The 14,348-nt window shown below is 39.0% G+C and overlaps 1 protein-coding gene across 1 annotated transcript in view; it reads right to left on the bottom strand.

The window, feature by feature from the left end:
* The window catches only part of LOC127574224 (zinc finger protein 236-like), a 97,672-nt gene that overhangs the window by 65,125 nt on the left and 18,199 nt on the right, over positions 1–14,348 (bottom strand). The window contains exons 2-3 of the mRNA XM_052023043.1: positions 2,294–2,451; positions 671–835 (exon numbers count right to left, since the gene is read on the bottom strand). Coding sequence (XP_051879003.1) covers positions 671–835; positions 2,294–2,451 — 323 coding nt within the window. The remainder of the gene's footprint in view (positions 1–670; positions 836–2,293; positions 2,452–14,348) is intronic.

The following is a 14,348-nucleotide window of genomic DNA, read 5'->3' as shown; positions in this document are numbered from 1 at the left end:
GAATATGTAGCATATTCAGGAAAGTTTGCTTTGACAGCCATCTAAACCAGGTTTTAGCCTCTGTTCCAATGGCATGATGGAATACTGTCATAGGTCTTGTCACAGCACAGGTCCTTGCTGCTGTGGATTGGGGTGCCACTTTCCAGCAAGTTCCCAAAGGGAGATCCCTGCAAGGTAATTTTCTGAATAATCTTGGACACAAATTTTGCAGCTGCAAAACAATCTTAAAATACTATCTGCTTCTTGGTGCATCTTGAAATGACCAAGCTCTTCCCAATTATCAGAGCTTCCTGACCTTACAAGAGTTAAGCTATTTTTTTTCCGATTTTATAGTACATCACTCCTAACATTGCAAGGCTATTATCTAATTTACCACCAGCAACACTGAAGAAAGTCCATTGCTACATAGAAGATTTATAAGCCCGCAAAAGATAGTGATTAGATTTCTTCGAAACATTCTATATTAAACATTTGCCAAATAACAGACTGTAATTATGCATTTAAATTTTAAGTTCATACCTTTTCTGCCATTGTCATAATTGATACAATGTGCTATCATAAAACTATTTCAACTTAAGGCTAGAATTCTTTGGAACATAAATGTAACAGGATGTACTTTAATATGATTTAATGTAAAAGTGAATGCAGATTACAAGCAGTAAAAACTCACCTCCTCTTTCTCATGCAGCATAATGTGAGCTTTAAGGCTGGCCACGCGGGAAAACTTTTTGCCACAAACGGGACAAGATGGGTCATTTGCATTGTGAGTAGCTTTGTGCAATATGAGATTAAATTCCACATTAAAGGATGCTTGGCATTGATCGCACCGGTAAGGCTGTTTACACAGACAAAGCAAAAAAAGTTTGTCGCTTTAAAGTATTAGGAAAATGCAAATAACAACTCTTCCCTTGGCTACAACAGAGCCATGCATCATTTATGAGTTACCAACAATATAACATCAAACACTGCAAACACTCAGTTTTTAAAATACTTCATCTGAGGTCAAAATACTTTTTGACTGTCAACATCTATTAGAACAGTTACTTTCTTTCACTGTGCAAAATAGTCGATATGTCATAGGGATGTAGGAATGGGTCATTCAGCGCTTCAAACCTGTTCCAGTACCAACACCTTTAACGTGACAAACCATCCCATAACACTTTGCAAATGCACCAAAAACAAGAACATCATCAAGATACAAAAGAACCCCTTAGGACACAAGGTCAAAAGCCTGGTGAAAGAGGTTCTAAGGAGTATCTCAAAAAAAGAGGGAATTCAAGCTGGAGGCATGACTGGCAATGGAGGCGTATGGAATCGCACAGAGTTGTGAGGCTGGAACCACGGAAGTACTTAGTATTAAAAAAACAAGCATGATAATTTCAAAGTCAAATTTAAAGATTGTTAATGTGTAAAGAATGTGTAAATGTGTAAAGGAGTTTAACTTATTAAAAAAAACACAGGCAACTTTGCATTCTTATTATTGGGTGAGCAGGTAAAGCAAACTGTGACAATCAGCCCAATACTACACCCAAGCTGTAAGGTATAGTGAAGCATAATATGCAGCCTATCACTGCAGTTTACTGGTAGGCAAGATGGAAAACGGACAACGTGGGCTGTTCTGGGAGCAGGTATTAGGTCCTTGATTTTTTATATACTTGCTTCAGGCCTGAACAGAGAAGGTACATTGTTTGCCCTCATCAAATTTTGTGTGGAGTGACCTTCCAAGTGGATGAGCTCCTTGGCCTCCAAGTAAGGTCAATTTTCAATTGAGTAATTCTAAGAAAAAAAACGTAACGCAATGCAATTGAATTTCTAAGCTATTGGTCGTCTGACTGGGTAAGAAGATGCAGGTTACTACCCAGCCTTGGTTTATCAGCCATCAATCAATCTGTGATACTTGGCCATTTCACAATAAGAGGCATTTAAGCCAAGGTCAATCCCAAATTTGGCCTATCTACAGAAACACTCACTTCCATCAAGAGTCAGGGGAGACCATTCCAGTCAATCTTCTTCCATCTCTAGTTTACAAGGGCATGCTGCAGTGTCACCCAAGTACAATAATATCCACACAAAAATCTGATCCCAGAGCAGTCTTGGTCTATTTGATCCCACAGCATACTGCCTTAATTGGTAAAGTCAAAGAGAAGGAGCTGTGTGGAAGCTAATTTTACCTTTTAAGTATTTGATATTGATATGGTTGTTTTAATATTATTTAAATTAGCTCCTGGCTGCATTTTAATTAGAACGCCATCTATTTTTCAAACTTTTGAAGGACCAAAACAAGTGAGCTTACCTTGTCATTTTCCTCATGCTCCCGCAAGTGGCGTTGTAATTGATTGTACTTGGAAAATGTTTGGAAACAGACATCACATTTATGAGCATCTCGGTACTGAGTGTCCTGGGACTCGAGAAAACCATTTGCATTATCTGCACTTAATTCCAGCAAATTATCTATAAAAGAAAAAGAAAGATTAACAAGGTACAGTTCCAGTATTGGAGCCTGTAACTGCTTCATCAGTAATATTTACCCAGATTTTCTCTCTCATAGACATTGCCTGATCTGCTGGGCATTTCCAACATTCCCAAGTTCTTATTTTTTGCTCCATATTCTAGTAGCTGGAGCTATTTGTTTCTCCAATATTTCCCTTTTGGTTCCAATTCTCTGCAACATTTCTGACCTGCATTTCACAACTTTTGCATGTTCCATTGCTTTTTCTCTCTCTCACAAGCCTCATTAATCTATCGACCAGATGGCTTTGTAAGCAGTTCAGTCCTTCAGAGATATTCCTGTTGACCCTGCCCCACCTTCTCTGGAACTTAATAATTGTTTTCTCATTTTTCCAGTTCTGAAGTAGAGTCTTTGACCTGAAATGTTAACTCTACTTCTCTCTCCAAAAGTACTATCTGACCTGCAGGTAGTTTCCAGAATGTGATGTTCTTTATTACAGCTCCAGTACTTAAGTATTTTAGATGTAAACTACACAAGTATGATCTTACAGGTGCAGCAAGTAGTTAGGAAGACAAATAGCATATTGGCCTCTATTGCTGGAGGTTGGAGTTTAGAGTTTAGAAATAGGGAAGTATGGCTACAACCATACAGGGTGTTGGCGAGGCCACATGGAGTATGGTGCAGGGGCTTTGGTCCTGTTATTTAATTAATGATATACTGGCAATGCAAGTACACGGGCTCACCAGGTAACGAATGACCTGACTTACAAAAATCTGACTTTATGCAAATTCTCACTTTTTAAATTTGTAATAATATATTTCATGGTATCCACAAATGACTGCATACAATATAGATTCCATTAATTTAATTATGGGTAGCATCAGGGTGATTATTCAATGAAAGAATCATAGCAAGTGTATGTAAAGTGATATGATACGAGTAGCTGTGGAAAACAGATATTTCTGACTCAGAGAAATTGGCTTATGGACAATTCTCAGAAACTGAACACTTACATAACCCAGGGATTGTCGTAGTCCAAAATTGATTCACTAGGCTAATTCCTGGGATGAGAGGGCTGTCCTATCATGAGTGGCTACAGAAGCTGGATCTGCAGACTTTGAAGAATGAGGGGTGATCTTATTGAAATAATCTTATTGAAAAACAGAGATGCTGAGGGGACACAACATTGTAGATATCAAAATGTTTGCACCAGTTGGAGTGTATCAGTGAGGGGACATAGTTGCAAGATAAGGGAGCAGTCACTTAAAAACGAGCTGTGTAGGAATTCCTTCTCGCTGGTGAATCTTGGAATTCTCTGCTTGGAAGGATTTGAGGCTAGATTATTGAAGGTATTTAAAAGAGGAGGGAGATACATTTTTGAAGAGGGGGGAGAAACAGAAATCAGAGAATTGAGGGTTATTGTGAACTGGCACAGAAGAAACAAGGCCCAGGGCAGATCAGCCATAATCACATTGAACAGAAGGGCAAACTTGAGAGGCCAAGTGGCCTATTCCTGCTCCTATCGTCCTGGTTAATCTTGTCAGTGACGTCCAGGTCCTAAAAATATCTGACATTAATCTCATGGAGCAAGCCCAGTGAAGGAGCATCAACATCCTGCAATTTCCTGGCAGTTATGCTGGGGACTCTCAGAGCTAATTCTGCACCAGGTTAGAGAATATGGAGGGAGATGGGCTAGTTTCAGATACTTTATGATTTATTCATTAGCTGAGCTATTAAATGTATTTTAGTTTATAAAATAATTGCATTATGAATGTTAAAATTTAAATGTTTTTTATGTGTTAATTATTCTTTTTTAAAAAAACTTAAAATACTTTGATTCCTCTTTTAATAATATTAATATTTGTAAACGTCAGAGACATTCAGTCTTTCAAAAGTATTCACAGTTTTGTCAGCCTAGGAGTGTGGCTTAAGCATTTCCAGGGAGAAGGGTTGAACTTTGGGGAACCAACTTCAGTTAGACTGATCAAATAGAAAATCTACTGAGCTGGATGTGGTCTGAGGGCCATACATTGTACGTCACTACCCCAAATTAACTGCTTTGCTCATTACTGTGTGTAACTAAAAAGTATAATAATTGCACTATCACCTCCATCAGTACGACAAGGGATTAAACAAATAACCCGACTCCTAATCTATCAGTAGGTTCTTTATTGTGGTATTTTCATAAATGGAACCACTGACAAAAAAAAACTGAAATTCACTCTTAACCCCACATAGGTTGGATTACAGATATAAAAACAAAAGGCATAGAAAAGAAAAAACACAGTAACTTGAAAATAGGCTTTTATTTCTTTTTATTTATTAAAAGTTACTGCTTTTATTTCTTCAAACATCTTCCTTGTTGGCCAGAAATCCCTGTCCTCCAGAAGTTTCCTCCCATACCAAACTCAACTGGCCATGGTCCCTTCTTTACCGGGTCCACACAGTTCATCACCATCTGCAGTCAATGTATATTGCCTCCACACTCAACACCTGCTCTACTTCCTCCCTTCACCCTAGCTCTACAATTTCTTCCAACCCTCTATCCCCTCCTGGATGTACATCCTTTCACGACAGAAAGATCTGAATTTATACAGTCCCTTTCTCAACCTTAGCATTAGCCAACTGAGGTTTAGAAGTTAAACCACTTGTAATTTGCACATTAGCAGTAATGAAATTCTCTCCTTTAGATGTTCCCCAAGGGAGAAATACTGGTCCAGGTCAACAGCACAACTTCTTCTCTCTTCATCAAACAGCATAAAAGAGTCCCGACTTTATCCAACAGGGCACGCAAGTTCTCATTTCAATATGTCATCTGACCATGCTGGCTCAGTACTGCAATGGAGTGCCAACCTTTATTTTAGGCTCATCTCTGGAACATGGCTTGAACCTACAACTCATGCATGACTGCCTCCCTGCTATACAGCTCAGAACCTTCGTCAAACCTCTGGATGGCAGAGTATCCAGCTGCCTTAATACTACTCAGAAACACCTTCCTTCCACACCACTCTACTTTCCCCTTTAACAAACTCTCCTAATACTACCTTTTGGTCAAACAAACTAATCCATCCCTTCTAAATCTGTAATCTTTATTTCTTCACCATTCAATGCAAGTACTACAATACACATTTTACATTAAAGATTACTGTATAAAGACAAAAGGCTACTTTATAAAATACAGTTAAAATTGACTGAAGCTTTTAAACTTATTGCCTACATCAAAATTCAAATAAATTCCATTTCATACTGCAAAGTAAAATGTTGATACCACAAGTTTCTCTTCAACATTGTTGAAAATTCAATATTTTCGGTAACTGAAATAAGATGGTACAAGGCCAAATTGGTCACTGGAATCCTGGCAGAAACATTTAAGGATGAAAAAGATTCCAAAAGACAGTATCAGCCTCTGATATATCTATGTTTAAATTGGGGAAGTACAACAGAAATCAATACCACAACAGTGCTCCATTACACACATTACACTAGAACAATAGTCCCCAAACTTTCTGAATGAATGCCCCAGTTGTTCACACTTGGTATGATATGACCCAAATCCCTTGCAATAAGATGCCTGATAACATCATAAGCCACTCCTCTTAAACTGGAGCTACCCAGAGGTTTCCCCAGGAAGCCCTACAGCCAGTGTAATTAATGTGCCAAGTATAATTTAGTTTTAATTTCTTTGGTGGATTTTCTAACTAAATCTCCTGAAAATTATTAAAGCCTCATAGCCTCCACCAGGTCTGTATCCTATCAATGTCCTGTTATAAGCTACAGCAACCTTCTACACCACCCACAACACCACCAACCTTCATGTCATCAGCAAACTTACTAACCTACTCTTCTACATGGGGTGGGTGGGGGGTTGTCAAGCGAGGAATGTGCATTTTGCAGCCCGAGCCAGTATTTAATTGTCTATCCCTAATTGCCCTTGAGAAGGTGGTGGTGAGCTGCCTTCTTGAGCCACTGCAGTTTGTGGATTTCTAGTGGTTTATTGGGCCATTTCAGAGCGCAGTTTAGAGTCAACCACATTGCTGTGGGTCTGGAGTCACGTGTTGGCCAAACCAGGTAAGGATGGCAGATTTCCTCCTCTACAGGACATCAGTGAACCAGATGGGTCATTACGTCAATTGACTATGGCTTTCATGGTCATCTTTAGACTTTTCATTTCCAGAATTCAAATCTATCACCATCTGCCGTGGCGAGATTCGAACCAAGGTCCCCAGTAATTTGCCCTGGGTATTTAGATTATTAATCCAGTGATGATATCACTGTTTCAGCACCTCCTCTGTTTAAAATACACTCAACTGCAAAATAAATTAAAGGACTATGTCATTGCGCTGCAATATTCAGCTCATCACATTCTCTTCAGTTTTACAGCCTGTCTTTTATATTTGTTCACTGTTAAATGAAAAGTCAAAGTTGAGTTTGTTGTCATATGCACAAGTACATGTATGCACAGGTACAATGAAAAATGTGCTTGCATCAGCATCACAGGCACATAGCATATAAGCAGCATTCATAAGAAAAACATATTAAACAATTTTTACAAGAAAAAATCACAATTAGAACAAAAAAAAACAAAGTCCACTTTAGTGCAAAGTGATCACAGTGGTCATAGTGTTGCTCAACTGTGGTGATTAGGGTTTTGCCAGTTGGTTCAAGAACTAATGGTTGAAGGGAAGTAGCTGTTCTTCAACCTGGTGGTGTGGGACATCAAGCTTCTGTATCTCCTGCCCAATGGTAGTTGCAAAAAGATGGCATGGCCTGGATGGTGGGACCTTTGATGATGGATGTTGCCTCCTGTAGATACAACTGATGGTGGGGAGGGATGTGCCCATGATGCATTGGGCAGAGTCCATTACTCTCCGCAGCTTCTTACATTCCTGCGCATTCGAATTGCCGCACCAGACCATGATGTAACTAGTCAGGATACTTTCAACAGTACATCTGTAGCAATTTGTTAAAGTGTCCGGTGACGAGCCGAACCGAACCTCCAATGACGTTGGCGTGCTTTCCTTATGATTGCATCTATGTGCTGGGCCCAGGATAGGTCATCGATATGTTAATGCCCAGGAATTTAAAGCTGCTTACTGTCACCATCACTGATCCCCCAATACTGACTGGTGTACGTTTGCCCTCCTTCCCCTTCCTGAAGTCAACAATCAGCTCTTTAGTTTTGCTGACGTTGAATGAGAGGTTATTGACTCAACCAGGTGTCCTATCTCATTTCAGTAAGCTGACTCATCTCAACCTGTGATTTGTCCAACAACAGTAGTGTCATCAGCAAATCTGAAGATGTCATTGAGCTGTGCTTAGCAACACATTATGTATGCATACAGAGTAGAGCAGGGGGCTAAGCATGCAGCCTTGATGTGCACCTATGTTGATGATCAGTGAGGAGGAGATGTTGTTACCTATGCTCAATGATAGAGGTCTGCCGATGAGCGAGTTTCCAGTTGCAGAGGGAGGTACAGAGGCCCAGATCTTGAAGTTTGATGATGAGCTTGGATGGGATCATTGTGTTGATTGCCGAGCTATAGTCAATGAACAGCAACCTTATGTACGAGTTCCTGTTGTCCAGATGGTCCAGAGCAGAGTGAAGAGCCAATGAGATCACAGCTGCTGTTCACCTGTTGTGGCAGTAGGCAAATTGGAGTGGATCCAGGTCATTTCTGAGGCAAGAGTCGATTTGCGCCATAACCAACTCTCAAAGCACTTCATTACAGTTGATGTAAGCGCTACCAGACGGTAGTCATTGAGGCAGGTCACCATACACTTCTTGGGCACCAGTACAATAGATGCCTTTTTGAAGCAGGTGGGAACCTCAGACTGCAGAAATGAGTGGTTGAATATGTCTGTAAATACTCCAGCCAGTTGGTCCACACAAACCTTTAGTAATTGGCCAGGTACGACGTCCGGACCAGACACCTTTTGTGGATTCACCATCAGTACAATAGATGCCCGAAATTTGGCCTCAGAGACTGAAATTACAGTGTCATCCAGAGATGTGGGGGCTCGTGTGGGTGTGTCATAGTTCTCCCTTATCGAAGTGTGCATAAAAGGCACTGAGCTCATTTGAGAGTAATGGGTCATTGCTACTTAAGCTACACAAACTCACCTTATAGGAAGTTATATTGTGCAAGCCCTTCCACAGCTGTCGAGTGTCCATCTGTGATTCCAGTTTAGTCCAAAATTGCCTCTCCGCGCTCGCAATGGCCTTCCAGAGATCGAACCTGGACTTCTTATATGATTCTGGGTCACCAGCCCTAAATGCCACAGATCTAGCCCACAGCAAATTACTAATCTCCTGGTTCATCCAGGGCTTCTGACTGGGAAAGACTTGGAATATTTTTGTGGGTACACACTCATCCATGCATGTCCTTGTGAAGTCAATGCTTTTGAGTTCCATCGTACCAAATATCAATTATATGGTTATTTTGTCATTAAATCTTTCAGATGAATAGGGTTTTTCCAGTCTTCAATCCTCACATCATTTGAGGTATTATATCATGGTAATTTGGTAGATTAAGAGCCAACAGTTAAGGAGCCATGAGATCTTCTTTAGAGACAAGACAAATCAGATATGTGTCATTTATTCTGAAGTGATTGCTCACGCACAGGTTGTAATGACAAATTTTATGACATACTGATATATTTCACTCAATTCAGAATGTGTGCACCTGTCATTTTAAAAAGTTGGCCTATCCAATTTATTTTAAAACAGTACAAAGACTATGATTGACAATTTTCTTCAATACAAATAAGTAGCCTTTCTTGAAAATTACTTTCCATATTTAAGTACATGGAGCATATTTGAAACTGATTACAATTTATTCTATAAATACATTTAGAATGTTAGAGGCATGATTGGCAGCACATATTAATCATGTAGAAGTCAAGATAAATACCCTGCATCAAACTCAGTTAATTGGTCATGCTCTCATTTGAGTCAGATGCTATGGATGCAAGTCCCATTCTTGATACTTCTGCACGTCTATGTTGACCCTTTAGTGCACTACTGAGGGACTGCTATACTATTAGAAGCGCCACTTGTAAGAGATGTCAAAATGAAGTCAAGTAATACAACACGGAAACATGCCCTTCAGTTCAACGCGTCTATGCCTATCAAGATGACCGTCTAAGCTGGTCCCATATCACTATAAACCTTTTCTATCAGTGAACCAGGTACCAAATGCTCTCCCATAAGTACCACAACACAATTTGGCAGGTCTGTGGTGTTGGATTGCAGTTTAGCCATACTGTCATCAAATGAGAGCACTGAAGAGCCAACAAGCCTACTCCTATTCCTAAAGCTAATGAAATTTTTAAGCACAAAACAGAATTGCACAGGAATGTACATCGGAGTGAATTTTCCCCATAGAGTCCTAAAGTCGGACAGCAATCTACAGGATTCTTGTAGCTATGCTTTCAATGAGGTCTAATGGAGTAAAAGAAGTGATGTATATCAAGGTTCTTCTATTGATTCTCTTTCTCAAACATAAAGCAACATATCAAAAAAATTGCACTATGCAGCAATAAAAAAAACATGAAGCTGTACATGAAAAATGATACACAAATCCAGGCCCATCAACTTCTTGCCTTATACTTAGAAAAGTGGAAAACACTCTTGCACAAGAAAAGTCAAAACACTCATGCACAATGTGAGTGTCATGATTTGGTTTGTACCTCAGCTGCAGGCTTGTTATCTTAGAGATCCCAGCAGAGCTGGTTGATTGGACAGAGGCCTTGCCCCCCCCCCACACATGAAAGAGTTTCATACATTTTTATCATTAAATCAACTAGCTAGGCACAAGTGGCTATAAGCACAGATGTGATATATCAAGCTGCTGTAGATAAGCAAGGAATCTCACACAGTTTGTGCATGGTAATTGCAGATTAAATGCTGTTGAGTGAATAAAGTAAAATTAACCATAACACCTCCAAGTACTAGACCAGCACAGCAGAGAAGAGGTTGGGAACAGAGGAAATATAGGAATCAAATAAAAAAAATAGGGGGTGATGGGTGGGAAATTTTGCATTTTCCCAAATACCTTTCAAATCTTCAGGACATCCCAAGGCACTGTAACATGTAATTGTGCACATCATTTTAAACTGTTGAATTGTAGAAAACTTGCCAACCTATTTACCTGCAGTAAACATTCATACAAACAGCTTTGTGAATAATCAGATAATCAATCCATTCTGCTGATACTGAATGGAGGATAAGTACTGGCAGAACACCTCTGATCATCTTTGGAAAAAGTGCTGTAAATCTTTAGTATACATTTGAGGGGATTTAAAGCCCTGGTTGAGGATCAGCCCTCCAACAGCTCAGCACATCATCAGCCCTGAACTTGAGTGTCAGCCTTGATTATGCACTCAGGTCTCCATAGGTGAGAGTGCTAACACTAAAGAATGGCTGGGATTGTTGTCAGTGAAGGATTTATATCAAAGAATAGTGCTGACACCAAACAATTCAGACCGCTTGCTCCTCAGTTCCGCATACTATCGACGCAGACCAAATTAACCAAATTTTTTTTATGGAAAAGCTTACTATCAATAGCCACAACAACCACCACGATTAATCTGTCATGCATGATATTATTAAATGCATGAGTATTATTCCAATAACATGCTTATTAACTGGAGAATGTCTCGGAAGAAACTAACGAATTAATGGAGTGACAATTAAACCAGGTTTACTTCCCCTTGTCTGATGGATTACTAGTTGCCTCAATTTTAATTAAAAGAAGGGGCGTGTCAGATTTATGCTGCTGCATGCTTAGAAGCAGACAACTCAGATGAAATACAGTGTCTATCTGGTCTAAGGCTCTCCATATCTCTGTAAATAGTGCAACTGGGATTAATTTTAACTTTAGACAAGAGTGAAAAGCAGGCAATATTAATTCAGTTGTTCATCATCTTCCTTGGGTTTTATTTTCATTCCTGGCTGAGCAATAAACACTGATTTTTTTTTTGTAATTTTCCCAGTTTCTTTATACAAATAAGGTCATAGACAACTAGCTAACATTTTCTCTTTATGACATAATTATTTCATTAAAGGCCAAAGCTGTTTCAAGTACTGTTGATAAATATAGCCCCCTAATCTTTGATTGGTTTAAATGATACAGTAAATTGCCAAAAAGCACCATGTTTTCCCTAGTTTCTTTTCAAGTCTATTACTGGACAAAACTAATTGGAGATTAAAATATAAAAATCTGAAAATGATGCAAGGGTTTTGGGTCAAGAGACTTCTTGGTCAACTGAGCAACTTTCAAAACCACCTGGATTACCAGCTATCAATGTCCGCTACTGGGAATCACAAACACAGAGAAAAAAATTTAATCGTGCTATTAAAAAAAAATCATGTTTAGGAATAAAGAACTTTAAAACACTTAAAATATTAGAAAACACTTCCTACAATTAAAGATATGCTTAAATACATTGAAGGTAACAATGAAATATAGATTTAAATTTTTAAAAAAAATCACACCAATTACTTGAAAATTTTCCATCTCCCATGGAGCTGTTCAGTAAAATGAATGGAGTTGCTGAACCTGCACCAGATTTAACCTGGCAGATTTTAGTGCAACTGGTGGGAAACTATAATAGGCACTCACCAACGAGTCACCAATGACGAAATGCAATCAGAATACCAGTGACGAGGACCTTGCAAGAATTTTAGGACCTCAAGCAAGTGGTCCTCAAGAGTTATTTGATTTGTTAATCAACACTTCTCAACAAAACAAAATTATGCACAAGTGACCTAGACATCGACTTTAGTCAATGCCAGACAACGTGCATAGTCACCACCAGTCGATGTCAAAACCATCAAGTATTCAACAGAAATTAAGTCACTGAATCCAGGTGGTGCTGCAAGTTCTTCATGATCAATCATGCCAATGTGGACTCAGTTATGCCCAACTTAAGAATAATAGTTTTTTTTAGAAAAAGTATTCATTCATAAGTCTGCTTTGTTGGGCTCTGCTAACATTTATTGTGCATTCCCAATTGGTCTTGAACTATACAGCATGCTCAGCCATTTCAGAAGATGGTTAAGACTCCACCACTTTGGTGTGGGGTAAGTCACATACAGTATGGGTGAGGATGGGAGGTTTTCTTCCAGGAAGGATATTGGTGAACCAGATGAGTATTAATATCAATCAGGTAATGATCCTAGAATTATTTCTCTTCCCCATCTGCTACAATAGGATTCAAGCTTGCATTGTTAGATGTGTTCTAAAACTCTGAATACTATTATAATAACTTAACCATTGTGATCCTTTGTGCCTTGTACTGAATCACACAAAAAGGGATGCTGTTTGGGGATTGTGTGAAAATTTGGCAATTTACAGTGTAAGAAAGTGCATCTAACTGGGCAAGTACTAAGAATTTTATTCTGAACCTTTAAGTGCCAGCAGTTATGATGCCCACATTTCAAAATATTAAAAGTCTTTGACTGACGCATTGGCAGAGATATTGGGAATTTTTAACAGAAACCATATACAAATGATATCATATTACAGCCAGACACACCTGTAAGATTCCATTCTGTACTTTACTGCCCCTGGGCAGACATACCTCAAAGAGGTTCTCATTTTTCTGCATGTTTATCCTATATTGCACAACTCTAATTTTTTTTTAAGATGGATGTGCAAAACACTGCTGCCTCAGGCTTTGGAGAACTTACTAAAACTAAAAAGAAAGTTCAGATAGACAACCAGACCATCTTGGAAAGGAAAGCATTTGAAGTTCTATCACATAACTAGCTCTAAGTGTGGAAAATAAATGTACAAGAGCCAAAAAAAAATGACCAAGAGGGAGACAGAATAAACACAACAAAAATGCAATTGTTGTTCTAATAATAAGAGAAAAATGCAAAGAATACAGGAAAAAAAAAAGGATTTCTCAGGACGCTAAAGAGCTTTCAGCTCTCCTGAGTGTGCTATTTCATGGACCATATTTTTAAAAAAAACTGCACCAAAAATCAATGCAGTTGTATAAATATGTACTGGCATGATTCCCAATCACACCAACTGCAAAAGCACCAGCATTAATCTGCTGAGGTATTACAAACATTCCTTTGGACGAGGGCATTCAACTATTTGCTTAAGGAAATACTTGACACGGCATTCCTTCCCTGACCCTCTAAATCACCATTATAAAAACAAACCAATTTTAGAACAAATAAAACTGATCAAAAAGACAACCAAGCATGGCTCCACATTTTTTCCCTTTAACTCAGAAATATTTAACACATAAAGATTGTAAAATCTTAAGTTGATAGACCTATTTCAGTACCACTTAGATTACACAACCTATGTCTTTTGACAACACAAGCTTTCCAAAGCTTCTGTTACGCATAGTATAAATCAGTTGTTAGAAAATTTTCAAAGTCATACAGCACAGCAATAGGCCCTTCAGCCCACCAAGTCCATGCCAACCATCAAGCACCTATTTACACTAATCCCAATTTATTCTCCCCACATTCAACCGCTCACATACCACACTACAGGCAATTTGCAGTAACCTATCAACTTACCAACCCACAGACCTTTGGGATGTGGAGGAAACAAGAGCACCCAGAGAAAACTGACACAGCACAGGGAGAGAACGTGCAAACTCCACACCAACAGCATGAGGTTAGGATGCAGCAGCTCTACTAGTTGCACCACCGAGCTCTGAGAATGTCCAAGTAGTACTAGTTGGGTATCAGTGAATGTTATTAAGAAATAGTATCAAAATATGAATTCCTGATCTACTTACACAATTAAGAGAGTCAAAATAAACAGTTGCAAAGCATTTTTTCTTTTACAGCTAGATATTGGGCTGCATTTTGTGGAGAAATGCTGGTGAGTACCTGCACGAGACTCAGCAAGTTCGAGACTGCCATCCA

This window comes from Pristis pectinata, chromosome 9, assembly GCF_009764475.1.
Source record: "Pristis pectinata isolate sPriPec2 chromosome 9, sPriPec2.1.pri, whole genome shotgun sequence".
Classification (NCBI taxonomy): Eukaryota; Metazoa; Chordata; class Chondrichthyes; order Rhinopristiformes; family Pristidae; genus Pristis; species Pristis pectinata.
This window is presented reverse-complemented; position numbering and strand designations above follow the sequence as displayed.